This window comes from Chiloscyllium plagiosum, unplaced genomic scaffold (genome assembly GCF_037043375.1).
Source record: "Chiloscyllium plagiosum isolate Xiang-an unplaced genomic scaffold, Cpla_swu_hap1 HiC_scaffold_20, whole genome shotgun sequence".
Classification (NCBI taxonomy): domain Eukaryota; kingdom Metazoa; phylum Chordata; class Chondrichthyes; order Orectolobiformes; family Hemiscylliidae; genus Chiloscyllium; species Chiloscyllium plagiosum.
The window spans coordinates 19765567-19786811 of NW_028270158.1; the positions used below are offsets into that span (position 1 = coordinate 19765567).

Below are 21245 nucleotides of genomic sequence, written 5' to 3' on the forward strand. Positions count from 1 at the left end.
TCAAAGGAGAAATTGTTAAGGGTGAGGACCAGTTCGGCCAAACGAATGAGTGTGTCTGTGGAGGGGTACTGTTGGGAACGTCTGGAGAGGAAAAAACGGAGGGCTTGGAGGCCCTGGTCATGGCGGATGGAGGTGTAGAGGGATTGGATATCCATGGTGAAGATGAGGTGTTGGGGGCCGGGGAAACGGAAGTCTTGGAGGAGGTGGAGGGCGTGGGTGGTGTCTCGAACGTATGTGGGGAGTTCCTGGACTAGGGGGGATAGGACAGTGTCGAGGTAGGTAGAGATGAGTTCAGTGGGGCAGGAGCATGCTGAGACAATGGGTCGGCCAGGGTGGTCAGGCTTGTGGATCTTGGGAAGGAGGTAGAACCGGGCAGTGCGGGGTTCCCGGACTATGAGGTTGGAAGCTGTGGGTGGGAGATCTCCTGAGGTGATGAGGTTCTGTATGTGTCCATTCATCCTTTGTCATATCATCTGCTTGGTTTCGCCAACATACCATGCCTCAGGGCATCCTTGCCTGCAGCAGATAACATGGACAATGTTTACCGAGTCACATGGGTACCGGCCGTACATGTGGTGAGTGGCTTTCCCATATATAATGTAGTATCCATGTCGACACTAACATGTCTTGCAGTGGTTGCCATGGCAGAATTGTATGGTGTTGTGGTCGATGCTGTTCTGAAGGCTGGGTAGTTTGCTGAAAACAATGGTGTGTTTAAGGTTTGGCGTTGTTCAAAGGAGAGAAATGGAGGGGTAGGTAAAAGCTTGACAAGGTGTTCATCCTCAATGATAATGTGGTTCAGACTGCGAAGAACAGAGAAACTGTAATGACCTCAGGAGACAGACACTGGTTATGACGCAGACGGTACCCTTCATCATCCGGTACTTCCCAGAAGCAGAGGAACTATGCCATTTCTTTCACAGCCTGCAACAATTATCAATGAGGATGAGCATCTCACCAAGATCTTTCATATGCCTCCACTTCTTACTTCTGAACAACCGCCAAACCTTAGACCACTGCTTGCAGCAAACTACCCAGCCTTCAGGACAAACACCACACAACCCTGCCATGGCAACAGTGCAAGACATGTCAGTGTGTCGACATAGATACAACAATACACGTGGGGACACAACCCACGTGTACAGCAGGTACTCATGTCACTCAGCCAACATTGTCTATCTCATTCGCTGCAGGCAAAGATGTCCCAAGGCATAGTACATTGGCAAAACCAAGCAGATATTATGACACCAGATGGACACTGTGGAACAAGGAAGGCATGTTCCCTCCCAATTGGGGCGGGAGGGCACTTCACCTCAAGGACATTTCACCTTGGATCTTCAGGTGAACATACTCAAACTCGAACTTTTGGGGTACACAATGCAGAGTCGCCAGGCAGAGACTGATAGCCAAGTTCGGTACCCATGAGGACGGCCTCAACCAGGATCTTGGGTTCACGTCACACACGACAGAGGACCCCACCACACACATATATGTCTATGGGAGGATTTTGTAGATACATTCTACTATGGACTGCCATTTTGAATAATGTGAAATTTTATAAATTCTTACTTTGGAAGTAGAACTAGTCTGATGAGCTGGGATACACACAGACTCTAATCTCTCAACTTTAATGCACTGTCTTTTTTTTTTAGCCATTGATAAAACTTGAAGTTCTCTCAGAGCTGTGACTTGAAATAAATTCTGGAATTGACACATTAAATCAATCAAAACTTGCATCCTCATTCTAAAAAGCGATTAAAGACTTAACAGCAATCTAGGTTTGTTCAATACATCACATCAGTTGTATGGCACTTCTATCTTTTACTATAAACCCAAGTCCTGTGATCCTGCCCCACTAGCTACCTGACGAAGGAGCAGTGCTCTGAAAGTTTGTACTTTCAAATAAACCTGTTGGACTATAACTTGGTGTTGTGAGATTTCTAACTTTGCTACCCCAGTCCGTCACCAGCACCTCCACTTCTTGAAATGAAGTTGTATTCAGTCCAAAACAGACCCAGCAATGTTCTACTGATGTCACACAGAGAAACTGGCTAGTATCTCTATGATGCAAATTGATAATTTTCTGTGGGGATGTTCTGAAAATTCAAGCAATATGTAATAGATAAAACAATAAAAGGAGTTCAAAGATTGGTGATCAAGCTTCAGGGACCTTTAAATATATAGGATTAGACATAAAACAAAATAGATCAAGAGAGTGACTTTAGATCAACAATCCTACCTCCAACAGGTCAATCACATACTAATAAATACAGCCAAAGAAGACACTGCATCTAAGTCAGAAATAGATCAATTAAGAAATATGATTAGTCAGTTGAATTAGCTATGGACTCAGAATAGGCATGACCGACTGGAACAGAGTGCCATGTTAAAACATGCTACAGTTAAGGAGGTTCTGACAGCAAATAAAACATTCAAGAAATTAAATTCAGAAAAATGTGCACTCATATTTCCAGCATTGGGTGGTTCCAGAGATATTTTAGTAATAAATAGGCAAGAGGCTAGAAGAACAAAGCAAGCCAGGCAGCATGAGGTGGTGGAGAAGCCGACATTTTGGGTGCAATGCTTCTTCAGGGCATCTCCACCACTTGATGTTGCCTGGCTTGCTGTGTTCTTCCAGCCTCCTGCATGTCTATTTTGGATTCCAGCATCTGCAGCTTTTTTTTGTCTCCAACAAGATAATTTAGTTAAACAAGATTTATCATATTCTTAGTGGGAAAGAATTAAAACAAAAATGTTACCCATGGCCTGAGAAGCAAAGACAATAAAAATGGATGTTAAAAGTATCTCAGCAGCTGAAACACTGGTGCAAGTGGAAGCAACAGATATGGGACCATATTTATCAAATAGTCTAATGGAAATCTTAAATAAGACATAACGTGGGGAAAAAAGATGTACACAGAAAATTATGTGGATAATTTATGATGAGAACATGGAATAAATAGATTTATTTTAAAAATCTGTTTTCTGAACCTTGACCATCTTGACCAAAGACAGAGTCACTGTCGCAGTGGCATAAGACCACTCATATTTAATTGGCAACAATCTTTCTAAATCTAATCAAAGCTGTCAACTTAAGAGGCAAATTTGTTCACGTCTGGTTTATCACATTCAAAACTCAACCAATGCTTTATTAAAGGCTAAGAAGTTATTAATTATCTCAGCACATACATAGAAAGTATCTGTAGAAGAAACTGTAAAACAGAGTGACCAATAAATACTATCCAGAAAAAAAGTGTCTTAGTTTTCTGACTCACTGACTGGCTTGGATCCATATTGTATGATTCACTTTGAACTAAAGTGACAAGGCCACCACCCAAATGTCGTTTGTTGAAATTATACATATTGTTTTAACTAGGAATGCATAGGCTACAAGTTTCATTTTACTGTAAACTGAAGGTTGAATTTCCCTATAAATATACATAGTGGAATAATTGTCTTAAATAACGATTGTTTGTCCCAGACAAGGCCTTTTTGTGGTTGGCAGAGAGAAATTGGCAGACACAAACCAATCATATTACAAAGCCATGCTAAGCTTTTCATTTAACCTTGTATAAGATGTTTGCTGAAGTACATCAGTTCATGAGTATGTGAAAGTAGAATTCAAAATGACATTTTTTCTGCACTGATAATCATTTAATATTCCATTTTAAATTTTTATTTAAAAACTTCAACATCCCAACATTCCAGTCACATTAGAATGTTGACTGATTCTTCAGATAATAAGACATCCAACTATCTTTCAAAGGATTTTCAAAAATTTAAATAGTAAATCTTTCCAAATTAATTATAGCAATCACTAAAAGACCGCGTACGAGCACCAACACACTAATTAACATACCTGATAATCAAGAAAAATGCTAATAAAATTTGAAACAATCCAAAAATTTTTATTTAAAAAGCCCATTTACAATCACAGAACAAGATTTCATAGTGCTCATTTACCAGAATGTACTTATGGCACTGCAAGTTGTAATATTATTAAAACTCTGGCTTAATATATGTAAACTATGTTGGAACAAACTGGGAATGTATGATTCATAGGTATGTGAAAAAGCACTAAAATACAATGGGAGAAAACAAAGAACAGATTATGTTGTGGCTCAGCAATTTTCCCAATTTGCTTCCTTTCTAACTCACTTGCAAAGAAGCACTATTTTTTTTTTGTTCAAGATAGCAAGCGCCAAACTTGAAGAGTCTGAGTAAAAGAGAAAAATAACTGTTCTAGTCCTTCTCAATTTTTTTAGTGATCACATCATTATAGTTGCTTCCTCCCTACCTCCTCGTTGAGCCAATAAATAAAAGAGTAAGGGGTTATTAGAATACTTGTTTCTGGCTTAGGAACAGCAGAGCTTTGCCAGTGTGCATCACCTTACCTGTAAGGGTCTCTTGGGGAAGCGTGAGATGAGTGTGGCATTTAAGATGTGGGAGGTTTGGTTTCACAAGATATCCAGGACATGAGTATTTGCATGAAGTGCCAGAGGTTAGCAGCTTTTGAATAACATGTGGATGATTTGGAGCACTGACCTCTCATCACTGCATGCCATACAGTAAGGAGAGAGACTTCTGGAATAGTTGCACCAGAGGGTGATCAACCTACATCATCATAGGCAGGGAAGCAAGAGGGTACAGATTGCACAAGAGTGGATGGCCATTTGAAAGGAAAAGCATGTCCAGGAAACCCAATACTCCTTGGAGCTGTCCAGCAAGTAATGATATTTCGGATGCCTATTTAGTAAGCAAAATGACGTAGTCAAGGGTGGATGACGGGAAGAAACCTCACAGTATTATAATACCTAAGGCTATTGTGGAGAAGGAGAGAGGTTGGTAAGCAGATTAGAAAGGGGGCAAAAGTATGTGACTCAATAATTTGAGAGACAGACAACATAACGTGTGGCTGTAATCATGAGTTCCATATAGTCTGTCCCTCCCAGGTGCAAGGGTTCAGGATATAATAGAACAGCTGGATAAACTTTTAGATGGGCAGGGGGAAGAGTGCTGACCAACGTTTGGTTGTGGTGAGAACTAAAAACATAGGGAAGAACAGCTTTGAGGACTTGTAGGATTGGTTCAGGTGTCAAGGCGCAAGTTGAAACACATGGCCTCCAGGGTACTCATCTGAGAAATACGACTTTTGCCAGAAGCTGCACCATTTAGGCAAAAGCAGATCAGGAAGGTAAATGGGTGGCTTGAAGGATGGTGTAGAGGGGAGGGATTTAGATTTTTGGGGTCACCTTTGGGAAAGGAAAAACCGGTCAGAAATGATGAGCTTCACCTAAGCTGAAATGGAACTAATCTCCTGGCTAAGGGAGTAAATAGTGCATTGGGCACAAATGTAAACTTGTCAGGCAGGGGGATGGGTTGACTAATGGGCATAGTACCAGCAAGGCCAAATGGAGAAAATGAGAACAGGGAAAAGGAAGTGAGGGACGGGGCTTGATTGTTAACAATGCACAAAGAAATTGTCGGCTTTCAACAAGCAAGAGAAAGTTAAGGGTAGAGTTAAATTGTATGCATGCAAATGCAGAGAATTTAGTAAATAGAATTGGGGAACTGCAGCAGAAATTGCTGTAGAGGGATAGGATAAAGTAGCATTAACAGAAACATGTCTCAAACTGAAATAGGACTGGAAACTTATCATCCTGAGTTATGAAGTTTTTAATACAAATAGGATGGATAAAAAAGTCTTGGTCAAAGATAACAATATAGCCATAGTTCCTGAATTAGAACTCGGATAGTTGGAAATGAGAAACAGGAAGGGAGTGGCAACCTTGTTGGATATTTTATTGTACACCTCCAAATAGTTGGGAGGAAGATGACAGCATTTGTAATCAGATTATGGAAACCTGCAAGACAAGTAGGGTTGTGATAGTTGGTGATTTCAATGTCCCCAGGGTAGACTGTGTAAAAGGTACAATGTGGGCTGGAAGGGGATAGATTCCTTTAATATGTGCACAGAGAGCTGGATCTGGTTCTCGGAAATGAGGCAGGCAAAGCAAAGACTAATACAGTAGAGCAGAGCAGCATTTGGGAAATAGTGATCTAATATAATATTTTTAAATAATAACTTGTAAAAAGGAGAAAACTCAATTAAGGATTAAGATTCCAGACTGGAAAAGAGCAAATTTTAGCAGTCTAACAGTTGCACCGCAGAGGTTGATTGGAAACCAATTTGTGACTAAACTATGGATGTAAAAATGGAGATTTTCAAAAGGGAGCTGAATAGGCTACACGCTAGGTACATTACCCATGAGAAATGAATGTGGTACCCAAAGCTAGAGTACTCTGGATGACTAAGGATATTGATAAGAAAATAAAGAAGAAAACGGAGGCACAGGATGGATACTGGAATAATAAGAACAATAGAAATCAGCAAATTATACCTCAAATGCAGAAGAGAGGTTAAGGTTCGAAATAAGTAAGCCTATGAAGAAGCATGAGGAAAGATGGCAGGTTGCACTAAAACAAAAAACAGCAGAGTGTTCTTCAAACATATTAATAGTAAAAGATTAGTGAAGGAGGGGGTGAGGGTCATAATGAACAAGCAGTGTAAGTTGTTCACAAAAGCAAAGGGTATGGCAGAGTTCCTAAGCAAACATTTTGCTTCTGTCTTTACCAAATTATAAGATGACAACAATGGCCCAATTGAAAAATACAGATGTTTAGCAACTGAGCAAACTGATGACAGACAAAGAAGACATATAAAAAGTACATTTTGCATGGTTAGAAAGGAGATCACATCCAGAGTGAGACACAGCCCAAGATAAATTGAAGCCGAGAATCAGAGGCCCAGCACAAAAGAGAATTACATCAGAGGTGAACCATAAATTAATTGTTTGGTAATAGTTACTAATTTGACTGTTATAGGCTACTTTTAGATTGAAGAGGAATACGGGAAACAGGTTATAAACAAAAAGACCATTTTTTAAAAATCAAATTAAGAACCATGTGATTGAAACAGAGCCAAGGTTAAAAATTACACAACACCAGACCAACCACCTGATAAAGTGCTGATCCGAAGGCTCGTGCTTTCAAATAAACCTGTTGGACTATAACCTCGTGTTGTGTGAATTTTAACATTATCCACACCAGCCCAACACCGGGACCTCCAAGCCACAGAAACAGAGCCAGGCATTGCAGTGTAACTGCATAATGTCGGAGCTAATGGACTGTGTTGTAGTTCATAGCGATCACATCTATAACGAGTGTTGGTTGTTTGAGGAACTTCAACTCAGTTGATAAGCTGGAGCCTGAGCTTCAAACACTGAAATGCAATGTTACCTGGACATTGTCTCCTGAAACAATGCCAGTTAGATTAACTACCTTTGTTTAAGATAGAAGAGATGAAATTTAAACGAGATGAGAAGCAAATTGTTTTCAAAACAGAGGGGTGACGAATAGCTGGAATGCACTGCCTGAGGAAGTGGTGAAAGAGATAGAATAGCAACATTTAAGTGACATCTTGACAGACATAAGAAGAGGCAAAGAATAGAAGGATACAGACCGCATAGAGGCCAAAATGTTTTGAGTTTAAGGAAGGGATCATGTATCAGCACAGTCAAAGTGGGCTGGAGAACCCGTTCATGTGCTGTACTGCTCTGATCTTTGTACTTCAAATTTGGTCAGCGGCCAGAGACAGAAAGGTGTGATTATAAGCAAGACAGGTGGAGGGATCCAGGATGTGGTGCTGAAGGAGTGTTAGCCTTTGAGCTTGCACTGTTGAGAATGGAGGCTGTAGGGAAGATGAACAAACTGACTATTGCAGCTTGGTACTGGAAGACATTCAAGAGGTTGGGGAAGGATAAAAAAAAAGAGCAATGTAGTCGTAATTGGGGGGATAGTATAATCAGGAGAATAGATACTGTTCTCAGAGGCCAGGATAGAGAGCCATGTTGCCTACCACGTGTCTGGGTTGAGGATCTCTTATCTGGGCTGCACAAAAAGTTGAAGTGGGAGGGGAGGAATCCAGTTGTTGTGATCCAAATGTGTAAGAGAGTGTCAAGATTCCTCTTTAAAATCTCTCTCCAACTATCGTTGATCTGACAACGATTAAAAATGGTTTGGAAACATCTAATTACTAACAATTGCCTATTAGATTGTCATAAAAAAGGGAACAAAATTCTGAGATCTCAGCAAAATTTATTAGCATATGAAATATTTGATGGTGCAAAAATCTATTAGACAATGTTTCAATTTAGTTTTGAAGTCTGTTGTTAAAAACACACCCAAGTTCACTCAATAGATTAGGTCAATGCTCTGGAACAAGGAACATGGTACACAAATACTTTCTGTCCCAGATCTTTTCTTCAGAGGACACCAAAATAGCTAATTGCAACACAGATGGTAGTTGCAACATTATAGTTGGTGTCAACATTTTTGAAGCTGAAAATGTAACTGTTTCTAATACATTATACCAGCCTGAAATGCATATTTTTACTTGTGATAGTTGCAATGTTCAACTTCAACTTGAAAAAAAAGGTACTACATCACTAATCTAGTTCAAGTCTTGTACTTATGACTGCAAGTTAATATTTAGAATTTATTTAGTACTTCAGTGCCTAGAAACCACTGACATCATCATTTGAAGAGAGACAGGCAGTTCATGAATTTTCTTTTATGTTTGAAATACAATGACCAGAAACAGGTTTCCTTCAAACCAACAATATGGAATGAATGAAAGGGTCCATTCACAATGTCAATTCTCATCTATCAGAATTTACCAATCTTCACCTCTGGCACCATGAGTTGAAAGAATTAAAGTCCAAAACAAAATTAGGGTCAGCGTGTTTTTTTCTTTTTTTTCTTGTGATCAGTAAAAGAAGGAAAATCTGGAGCTGCAAGGCTATCCCTCTCATTTTCTTTTATTAGAATTTCTTGGGAGCTTGTTAAAGTTTAAAAACGTCAGTTGAAATAACTCCAAAGATAAACATGTTAAGTGCACAAACCACATATTCTTTGAGTAGACTTATATGGACAACTCAATGAGGAAACAAAAGCAATTATAATGCAAAATAAAAATCCACATCCACTTGTCCAAATGAAAACAGTTTCTTAGCTCATTTTCTTTGTAAGTTATCTCTCAGATAGGAATGTAAAATAAATTGCCATGATTCAAATACAACTAAATATCACACATTATAAATTCAGATTAACCTAGCGGAGAAGTTATTCTCCTTTCCTTCAATTTTATTTGTCTTATGGTTGTTATATGTCAAATAAAATGTGATAAAGCCAGTGAAGGAGAAACATTACAGGATATATACATATTTTACTGTAGGAGAACAAAGGATTACAGAAACAAAATACTTTGTTTGGTCACAATAAATGGGGTACAGGGAAAATTCCTCACTGTATGACATACCAATGTAATCAATTTCACCAACAAAAAATATTACAAAAGTCCAATTCCACCATCTCAGAACAAAAACAAAATTTTAAATATTTTTTGCTCAAATTGATTGATAAGTTCAAACAATATGGGCAGAAACTTTTTTAAAAGTCTATTGCCCATTACCAATTGTCCTTGAAAGGATGCGGGTGAGTTATCTTCTTGAAGCACAGCAGTTCATGAAGGGTAGGTACATCCAGATTTTTGCTTATAAGGGAGTTCAAGGATTTTGACCCAATAACAGAGACGGATTGGCAATGTAGTTCTAAGACAAGGTAGTGTGGTTTGAAAAGAATTTGCAGATGGTGGTATTCCCATATATCTGTTGCTGTTGTCCATCTAAGTAATAGAAGATGCAAGTTCAAAAGGTGCTGTCAAACAGGCCATGCTGAGTTACTAAAGTGTAAATGGTACATACGGTTACCACTGTGCACCCGAAGTGAAGGGCGTGAACAAGATGCCAATCAATAAGGTTGCTTTGTTCTGGATGGTGTCAAGCTGCTTGATTGTTGCTGGAACAACATTTATCCTGGCAAGTGCAAAGTATTCCATCACATTTTGGACTCATACCATGTCGACAGAGGCTTAACAGTCAAAACATGAGTTACCTATCGCAGAATTCTTTGCCTCCTACCTGCTCTTGTAGCCACTATAACCTGTCCAGTTCAGTTTGTTTAAAAGTAGACCTCAGAATTATTGACAATAGGGATTTGGTGATGGTCATTGAAAGTCTGGGGGAGATGGTTAGACACTCTCTTGTTAAAGATGATCATTGCCTGGCACTTGTGTAGAGTGTCTCCAGGTTATCAACATTAGACTGAATATTGTTGCCTGGAGGGACAAATTGCATTAATATCGGAGGAATTATATACTGAATTGAATGGTGTGCAACCAGTGAACATCTCCACTCCTGACCTAATGATGGACAGGAGGTTATTGCTGAACTATCTGAAAATGGTTGGACCTCAGACACAACCCTGACCAATTCAAGTCACAATGTATCAGGACATAGATGCCATGCATCAATAACCATAAAAAGGGACAATACTAAGACTTTAAGAGGTTATTTTGTCCTGTTTTTTTTTTAAAAAGAGAGATTTAAGGCTGAGGTAACAAGTAATCTATGAGAGGAAACAGCTCATGAAGCCTTGCAATTTGTATTAAGTTGGCACATTGGAAGCAGACTGAATGGGTGCAATCTAGTTCTCATAGAATCAGGACTTTTAGTTTTCAGTTTTCAGCACCTGCAGTTGGGGTCTTGAAGAATGGAAGTGATTTTCCCCCCCTATCGGTTACAGCCAAAAGTTGGGGTTCTCTTCCTGCGACTGGAGTTGCATGTAAGACAAACTATTTTCTGCATTAGCCAAGGGTCTGTTTATGGTATGTTACTATATTGGAACAGTTAATTGGTACAGTTACTATATCTATTATTCTGTTAAATTAACCAATATTCTTTTGTTATATTTTAACTATAGTGGATGTATAAAGTGTGTTTTGCTTTAAATCCAGTAATTTGATCATTTGAATTGCATCTGAAACGCAGCATCTTACATCTACTTTTAAAAGATAAAAGGGTTTGCGCTACCTTCTGAACATTTTGAGCGCATTTGGGTGTGGTCCACAACAATAGTCACCTTCCTTTGTGCAAAGTATGACTTTAGCCAGTGCAATGTCATCTACCTTGATGTTGAGGACTGTCACCCTGCCTGTGAAACTGAGCATGCGTGCATATTTGAATAAGGCTATGAAAATCCAGAGCACAGTACTCCTTACAGATCCCAAAAATCAAGGGGTCAGGAACGACACTATTTTTGGTGACAAAATGCTGTTTGATAGGATTATCAATGCATCAATAGACTAGTGACTGAATCAAAACTGATGGGGCAGGAACTGTCTTTCTGAACAGTACATAATTGGACAATTTTCTACATTGGTGCAATGCACCAATTTATAGCTGCACTGACACAATTGGGCTGGAGGTACACTAGTTTTGAAGCACAAACCTTTAGCACAACAGCTGGGCACATGTCAGGCCACAGACTTTGCAGTATCCAGACTTCCTAGTCATTTCCTTGACGTCACTGTGAATCAAATTGGCATCCACGACAGTGAGAATCTTAGTAGGCCCAGGTGGATTACCACTGAGCAAATATCACTGAAGATAACTGCAAGCAATTCAGATTTGTCTTTTGCACTTGAGCTGGACTCTGCCATCAGTGAGAACTGCAATGTAAACCATTTCCTTCCATAAGCTGGTTAAAAATCTGCTACCATTCAACGGCAGGTTGTTAGAACTTTACTCTGATCCATCAGTTGTGGAATAGACTACCTCTGTAGCTTACATGCTACTTCCCCTGTCTATTATATCATATGTTCTTCTATGTGGCAGCTTCATCAGAATTTTTTTTTTAGAAAAGGTATGTCTGGTTCTATCACTATCCTCATTAAACCATAGTTAATTGCTTATAATGACAGTAGTGACAGAGTGAAGGTTACACCAGGCCATGCAATTACAAAATTTAGTGGAATACAATTCTTCTACTCAGAACTCAAGTCTTCTCAGAACCTCATTCAAATTGCTCAATCAACTTGAATCCATCCCATTTAGATATTAGAGTCATAAAACAACGGATGTCACCAGGTGAGTACAGGCTCCACAGATAATGTGCAGTGTTTGTCTCAACCCATTATTGTCAAGGTCAGATGCTTTTATGATAGATAGATAGAAGGGGAGCAGGTCTAATAGATTTTTCCTTGTGTTTTCTCTGACCATCTGCTGAAGTTCAGCTTTCCCACTTAGAGTCGTAGAGATCTACAGCACGGAAACAGACCCATCGGAGCAACTCGCCCATGCCGACCAGATATCTTAACCTAATCTAATCTAATCCCATTTGCCAGCACTTGGCCCTTATCCTTCTTAAACCTTCTTATTCATAAACCCATCCAGATGCCTTTTAAATGCTATAATTGTACCAGCTTCCACCATTTCCTCTGGCAGCTCATTCCATATATGCACCACCCGCTGCATGAAAAAGTTGCCCTTTAGGCCTCTTTTATATGTTTCCTCCTCACCCTTAAACGTATGCCCTCTAGTTCTGGACTTCCCCACCTCAGGGAAAAGACTTAGTCTATTTATCCTATCCATGCCCTTCATGACTTTATAAACCTTTATAAAGGTCACCCCTCGCCTTCAACGCGCCAGGGAAAAACAGCCCCAGCCTATTCAGCCTCTCCCTTTAACTAAAATCCACCTACCCTTGTATCATTCTTGTAAATCTTTTCTGAACCCTTTCAAGTTTCACAACATCCTTCCAATAGGAAGAGACCAGAAGTGCATGCATTATTCCAAAAGAGGCCTAACCAATGTCCTGGTCCAGCCGCAAATTGAGCTCCCAATTCCTATGCTCAGTGCTCTGACCAATAAAGGAAAGCATACTAAACGCCTTCCTCACTATCCTACCTATCTGCGACTCCACTTTCAAGGAACTATGAACCTGCATTCCAAGGTCTCTGTTCAGCAACACTCCCTAGGACTAGTGTATAAGTCCTGCTAAGATTTGCTTTTCCAAAATGCAGCACCTCGAATTTATCTGAATTAAGCTCCATCTGCCACTCCTCAGCCCATTGGCCCATTCGATCAAGATCCTGTTGTACTCTGGTAACCTTCTTCGCTGTTCACTACACTTCCAATTTTGGTGTCATCTGCAAACTTACTAACTATACCTTCCATGTTCACATTCAAGCAATTTATATAAATGACTGAAGGTAGTTGACCCAGCACTGATCCTTATGATACTCCACTGGTCACAGGCCTCCAGTCTGAAAAGCAACACTCCACCACCCTTTGTCTTCTCCTTTTGAGCCAGTTCTGTATCCAAATGGCTAGTACTCCCGATATTCCATGAGATTTAACATTGCTAACCAGTGTCCCTTCTTACAGAACTGAGCCAATCATTCCGCAGTGCAGCCATCAAGCATATTGACGTCCCCAGTCAGAATACACTTTGTGGAGAAAGTGAGGTCTGCAGATGCTGGAGATCAGAGATGGAAATGTGTTGCTGGAAAAGCGCAGCAGGCCAGGCAGCATCCAGGGAACAGGAGAATCGACGTTTCGGGCATTAGCCCTTCTTCCTGAAGAAGGGCTAATGCCCGAAACGTCGTGAATACACTTTGTGCCTTGACTATATTCAATGCTTTCCCAGGTGATGTTCAACATAGAGGTGTACTGGGATTCAACAGGAGGTTTCCTTATCATTTCATGAGTTCCACATTAAAAACACCAAGGCCACTCCCATTCACTGTAGATATTTGTGCAGACATGTTATGACACACCTCTGGAGCAGGTGGTACTTGAAGCTCGGCGTTCTGGCCCAGAGGTAAGGAACCCTAAATCTTTTTACTTCAAATATTTTACAAACTCAAATTTCATCATTCAACTCAAGTGACATTTGAAGCCATTTATCCTGAATATTAAACTGGGATTCTAGATTACTCATCTCGTAATATCACGACTGCACCATTACCTCCCTGCCAAATCCTAAATCTGCCCAAATCTATTTAGCTTCCAAGATTAGCAATTTTCAGACTGCTTTGGCCATTAGTTCTTCCAACTGTATACTGTGCTGTCAGCTGTCATGGCAAACCCCTGTACAGCCAGAGAAAGAATAATCAGCATTTCAGAACTTCAAAACTCTTCTGGACTCCCTCCAATTCTCCCTCTTTCCTGCAACAGAAGGCCAAAACTTCAAAGTATACCAAATTCTCATCCCAAAATCAAATAAACCATTACTTATTCCATATCCTTAGCTAGACACTATCAACACCACCACTTTTAAATCCTGAACTGACAACTTTAAAAATTCATCACTAAACCCCTCAAATCTATTACCTCATCAGCCCTTTTAAGTATGGTGCCATTTAATACATAAATTAGTATTCCAATACTCTATCCAATCTCACAACTCTATACTTATCCACATTGAACTCCACCCGATCTCTCTCTGCCCATGGCCCAACCTAACATAAATATTTAAAATAATGCACTTTTCATTAGGATTACAATATTCCATCTCAGTCAAAAACCACACAACACTAGGTTATAGTCCAACAGGTTTAACTGGAAGCACTAGCTTTCGGAGCGCTGCTCCTTCATCAGATGAGGAACAGCACTCCAAAAGCTAGTGCTTCTAATTAAATATGTTGGACTATAACCTGGTATTGTGAGATTTTTAACTTTGTACACCCCAGTCCAACTCCAACATCTCTAAATCATGATATCCATCTAAGTCATACGCAAAAGTTCTGAACAACCAATTGAACACAAATTTTTATGGTCTTCCACAGATGACCAGTTTTTGTTCAAACCACATAGCAATTCATCAGTTTAATATTTACAATATCTTTTTATTATTTGCCTTTCAGCATCACACCAATCCCATTGAATACTACATCAGTTGTGCTTTAGACAAACATCTCGTGAATAGCACTGTTTCCATAATTTGCACACGGATGGCACAGTTGCCTCACAGTGCCTGGGACCCAGGTTCAATTCCACCCTTGGGCAACTGTCTGTGTGAAGTCTGCACGGCTTTCCTCCAGATGCTCTGGTTTCCTCCCACAGTTCAAGGAAGTGCAACTTTGGGCAATTTAGCATGGCAAATTCACCTAAGGGTCCAAGGATGTGTAAGTTAGGTGGATTAGTTATGGTAAGTGCATGGTTACAGGAATTGGGGTGGTATGCTTTTTGGACGATATGTGTGGATGGGCCCAATGGTCTGTTTCCACACTATAGGAATTCTATGATTCAGAGAGTCAAAAGACAGATTAGTTGTTAGCATTTATGAACCAAATAATTCAAATTCAAGGCTCACTGCAGAATTTCTGCACATAATCTGAGTTAACAATTCAGTATAAAATAGTTAAAACATGATTTTTTCAGATGAAATATCAAAATGAAGTCCCATTTGTCTATTCAGGTCATAAGAGATCCCACAGTGTCTTCAAATGCAAAAACACTCTCCTGGTGCCCAGGCCAACATTTATTTTTGGAGGAACACAAAATAAGTACTCAAGTTTGCCCATTGATCTGTCTATGTTAAATAAATGAAAATTCAATACTCCTCAGGAACTGAAGAGGTGGACAAATGCAATGCTCTTTCGGTCCTAAGAGTCATATTGGACTTGAAACATGAACGCTGTTCCTCTAACCATAGCTGCTGCCAAACCTGCTGAATTTCTTCAGCACTTTATTTTTATTTCAGATTTCTAACATCCACTGTATTTTGCTTTTGTTAAAACATGGTAAGATTATTTTGCAACAGCCAAATCACAAACACCTATAAATTCATGTTTGTTTTTTTCTCTCTAAAAATCCAAGAAGACGACAACCATTCCCTGCCCTTTATCCCCTTAATTTAAAACCTCAGAGCTAAATTGTTTCAATACAGCCTTAATATATAGATATGATCTGGTAGTCAATACTGAGACATACTGCAAGATGATAAACATTAAAAAAAGGAGCTAGTTGGAAAGATATGTCAATAATCATGGGTGATATTAATCAAAATATAAATTCAACAAATTGGTTTGGCAAAGGTAAAGAGTGATGAATTCATGAGATTGTTTCTCAGGTCACTAAATTCTATACCCAAGTAAGTGAGCAAGTTTAGACCAGACCAGGTAATGCACAGTAAGCCACACTTATTAATGGACTTCATACTACAGGCATCCCAAGGTAACAGTAACTACAATATAATTCAATATAACATTCCGTTTGAGGGAGGAGAGTAAACCTAAAAACATTATAAGCTTAAAGAAAGGCAATTATGACCACAAGGAAAACGTTGGTTCAAGTGAATGGGGAATTTAGGTGGCAGTGCCAAATTAGATACAATAGCCCACATTTAAGGAGATATTTCAAAACACTCGGAAAAGGTACTTTCCGGTGACAAAGGCTCAAAGGGAAGAATGCACCCTGCACTCCAACCCAAATATGTTAAAGTTGGTATAAATTCCAAAAAAAAAAATAATTCTACCAAGATAAATGGCAAGTCAAAAGATTGGACAGAATAAAAGATTAGTGTGGGGCCTCCACGAACACAATTACTTTGATGAAGGAACTTAATGTACAACTCATCAGCAAATTTAACAAAGGAAGATAGGAAAAGACTTAGTGACGAGTACATAAGGCAACTGGAATGGGATACAAATAGGTTCAGTTGGTGAGGAAATAAAATTGACATATGGAGCATTATGTGGAAATCGTTAACTTTCCCATTTAGGAAGGATGAATAGAAAAACAGCATGTTATTTCAATAGAAAAGGGAAACTGCAGACATGAGATACAGAGGGATCTGGGTGTTGCGATACATGAATCATAAAACATTAGTTTACAGTTACAGCAAGTGGTGGGGAGGCAAATGGATGGTTGACATTACTGCAAGGCAAACACAAAGTAAGGATATTCTGCCACAAATGTATAGGGTATTGGTAAGAGCATATCTGGAGAAGGGAGTACATTTTGGTTTCCTTAGTTCAGGAAGGTTACAAATGTGTTGGCAGTTCTGAGAAGGTTCACTCAACTAACATCCATCCTCCATCTGCAATCCCAGATATTTTGAGTAAAGGTTGGACAGACTAGTCTGTTTCCAATGTAGTTCAGAAGAATAAGACACGATCACATAAGACATATAAGGCCCGGAGAGGACTTCTTTGGATCGAATAAATGCTTTCCTCGTGTCATGGACAGACGAGAACAAGGGGATAGAGTTTCAAAATAAGAGATCTTCCATTTAAGATAGATGATGAGAACGTTTTTCTTTCAGAGGATCATAACTTATCAGAACCCTCGTCCCCTAAAAATGGCAGTGGGAGAGAGTAATTAAATTATTGCGAAGAAGGGAGTCAAATGTTATCAGCAGTACAAGGGAATCTGGAATTGAGACAACATCCAGATCAACCATGATCTTACTGAATGATCAGCCAAGCTCAATGCACTGACTGATCTTCTACTGCTCCTAATTCCTGTGATTTATATTAAGTATATGAACATTTTGTCTCTCAAACCTATTTGAATATTAAAGTACTTTATTACAAATTCATGCTTGCCAAGTGCATCTCTGTCGCTATCATGATTTTAGTGCTTTAACTTCCATATAAAGGTTAACAGACTTATAACTTCATAGTTGATCACTTATCATGGACTGACAATGGGAAATATTCCAACCGTGTGCACAAGCACTAAAGAAAACGTTTGGGGGAAAAAAAAAGGCACAGGCTTGATGGCTCAACTATTTGCTGTTATTTTCTCTCAATCTTTACATTTGAGATTACCAAAATGTCCAGATTAATAAGAACTGTTTTTGTTAAAACCCAAGATGACATGTGACTAATCTCATTCCCATTTGGGATTTACAAATCAAAAATAATTACTACAAAATTACAAGCTGAAAATTTAACTGCAGTATCTTTTGAATAAGGTAGTACTGAAAATCTATATTTTTCCCATAATCAATTTTCCTTTAATAGTAACAAGTCTGGTTTGAGCCTTCAGCTTAGTGAAACCATTCCCAACTCAGAATTAGAAGGTACAGTGCTTTAGCACTGCTTGAGATAATCCCATCAAGTGAGACAATGAAGCCCCAACTCTCAATTCCAGGTTGACATCCAGTGGGACTTTCATGTTCAGCAGGTATGAGTGGTCCTCCTCTGTGCACTCTATGGTAGCTCATAAAACTATTCTGCCCTATAGGGCTAACCTATCTATCAATTGATATATATTAAAAAGGTTGGCTGCTCTGAAAGAAGCCATAACATCATGGCCTGTCAGGTGCTAATCAGTTTGAAAATCCTCTCACTATAAACTATTCTCTAAGGGAAATGTGGAGAATAAGTTGTTTAAAAAAGGATTAATTATAAATAGGTGTATGAAACTGAATATAAATATGGATGCTACTCAGAAAAAAGTTAGATTAAGAAATCTACTCCAACCTTAAAAAGGTGACAGCTTTTAAACGTTTAAACACACGGTCACGATTGCAACATAAAAGCCCTTTATTCAGAGTTAATACAAATTCTTACATAGGGATACCCCTAATGGAGGACATCGGCAGTTGAATAAACGCAATATTGATATGTTTATAAGTTATGATGGCGCATCCCTCAAGCAAAATAACTTCAGCATCCCATCATAACGAGTACAACCATCAGTTCATTCACTGGGTCAAAACCGCCTTTCGAATACTTTCTCGAACGCATGGATAACAGTACAAAAAATGGTTATTTGTATTATCTTGTCGGTTAGCTTTATCAGAGTTTACTTATATTATGAAAAAAGTAAGCTTGTGTGTCAAATAACAATAATCCATAATGCAATATGGAAAGCGACAGAACAAGGAGACAGAGATTATTTCGGTTTGATAAAGTACATTAGGCTTCAACTTCGCGTTGCAATTCTGTGATGGAAAGTGAAACTGGTATAAGTGCTAATTTATACTGGCCGATAGTATTTCGATTCTTTAGTTTGTTCCCATGGCAAAAGAAGGAAAAATCAAAACGGACGCAGTCTCATTAATTCACTCACCAATGGATAATTGTTCCTTAATGCTGCAAAGTCAGCTTAGAAAGTAAAGTGAAAACTGATAGCATACACAATATTCAAACGTTTCAAATGTAACCCTTTGCGCACTATGCAGCTTACAAAAGGCCATTTGATTAACAAGCATGTTGCAAAGCAACCATATGACAGTTGTAAATATGGTTGCATTTTTGTGTCGGCACTTAAAGCTACCATACCAATGCACAGTACAAATGCTACACTTTAATCTCTTCTTCATATCCCTTCGAAAATTTGTATAAACAAAATTCAAACATAATTTGTCCCCGCTGGCAGGAGTTAGGCTCCTGAAACGTTGCACCTAATCTTACCTTGAGCCAGGGTCTGTAGCACGTGGATGTGAAACAGTACTAACGTCCACAATCGACCAAAACATCCAAACAAATTAAAGTTTCTTCTCGCACTAGCAAATCCAACTGTTCTTCGGAATACTCCCGTTTTCGGTCCTATGATAAATGCATTAATTTCATCACTTCGATTTTCAATCTTCTTATCGATAATATCTTTCAAACAAGGCCCTTGCTTCATTTTCCTTTGGTTATTGATTGTATAGTCTGTAGTCCCGATTTCTTTGGCAATTCCGATCGACTGATTATGGGAGGGATTCGAACGCTGGATCAATCCTTGCTCATTGATTCCTCTCGAGTGAAAAAGGCTCCCTGTCGGTCCCTGCAGGGCTCTCCTTTGGCATCGATCCTTCGGATGATTGATTACAGATGTGGCTGGGTTTACAATTAGTTCATAGCTGGTAGCCCCAGAGTGCGGTCTTTTCCTGCTGCTGGAATCACCGATCAGCGTTTGCGGGCCCTTGCTTCCAGTCTTTGGAGTACAAATCACCTCTGAATAGCGATCAACATCAACCAGTAATCCAGTGATGACCTGAGCATCGACCAGCCCACAACTCGCGTCTCCCATCATCTGTTGATCGCCTCGATTCGTGCAATCAATTCGCTCTCTATCAATCGATACGCTTTGGCATTTACTAATATATTTTCAATGTATGAATATATTAAACTGGATGAAGGTCTCTTCCGAGCCGCTGGCTGAGTTGTTTTGTTTTTTGGCTGGTTGCCCTAGGGAGGAGGGTCGGGTTTGTTTTAATCTCTTGCCGCCTGCTAATGATTGCCGCTTTCTTATAGAGGGCTCGGATCGGATCAGTCTCTCTTCCCAAAGTCCGGATTTCCTTGATGGGAACAGCGTCACTCTGTTCCAACAGGCCGCCTTCACTCCTGGGAGGAGAACGCAGAGGTGTAAATAAATGGAGGCGTTTTCTTCCCAATCCTCTTTATCCTTATTTCGTGGTTACTTTCCGAAACACACACAGCGAGGAAACTCCAGACAGCAATAATGAATCCCTCTGAACTTCCAACCAGGCGCTTGCAGTACCTGGTTGATAATTAACTCCAACGGTCTGTTTTTTTTATATAAAAAGCAAACTTGATTATCACTTGAATGGTTGTTGGCTTTTGTCAACAATGCGGAGACGGGATAAAATCCCCAAAGCTGAAAACCATTTTAAAGTTTCAACTCATAACTGAAGTAGCTTTCAAACTTTACTTGAATATATTCAATTTATTCCCCAACTGGAAGAGCTGCATTTAGCAAAGTTTGAACTTTTATGTGACAGTGGCGCGAGACCAGAGGCGTTCTCACCACACACGTAGATACAGATTTACATTGGTATATCCAACACGTTTTAAAAGAAACATAATCTCCAACAACTTTGAGCCCTGCAAAAGATCTGAAGTTAAATTTTATGAGGTGAACGCCCCTTGTCCGATTACTTTCCTGCAGGTTTTCCTCTTGCTTTCAGCAGGTTTGTAACGGCGGTTTTCAATTGCCTCCTCCCCCGCCGCTTTTTCCTGTCGCCGGACCGAACTCGTTCAGCTCGAGCTGGAGATCGAGCGCGCCTCCGATTGGTCAACACTGGCAACCACAACCTGCAACCGGATTCGTCAACATTGCGCCAGGCAAACATCTCTTGCTGCTTGATTGGTCCAATGTTTCTTCCCCGCTCGCTGATTCGTCATTATTACGGCAGGGATTGAATGCAATCGCTGTGATTGATCAGCTCGCAGATAGGTGCTGGCTTTCCATTGGTCGAGAGACTGAAGACCATCTCGTCGGTGATTGGTCTTTTAATTGAAACCCCTTCCAATAATAGGAGGATGAAAAGAGGTGGCCTACTGATTGGTTCCAATGAAGAACAAATGTCCAGGTTAGGAA

The 21245-nt window shown here is 39.6% G+C and overlaps 1 protein-coding gene across 3 annotated transcripts in view; it reads right to left on the reverse strand.

Annotated features, from left to right (window-relative positions):
* The window catches only part of sdk1a (sidekick cell adhesion molecule 1a), a 932616-nt gene extending 911698 nt beyond the window's left edge, over nt 1–20918 (reverse strand). For all 3 annotated transcript variants that reach the window (XM_043711904.2, XM_043711902.2, XM_043711903.2), the window contains exon 1: nt 19331–20918. In XM_043711904.2, coding sequence (XP_043567839.2) covers nt 19331–19937 — 607 coding nt within the window. In that variant the 5' untranslated portion in view covers nt 19938–20918. The remainder of the gene's footprint in view (nt 1–19330) is intronic.
* Between the last annotated feature and the right edge of the window lie 327 nt (nt 20919–21245).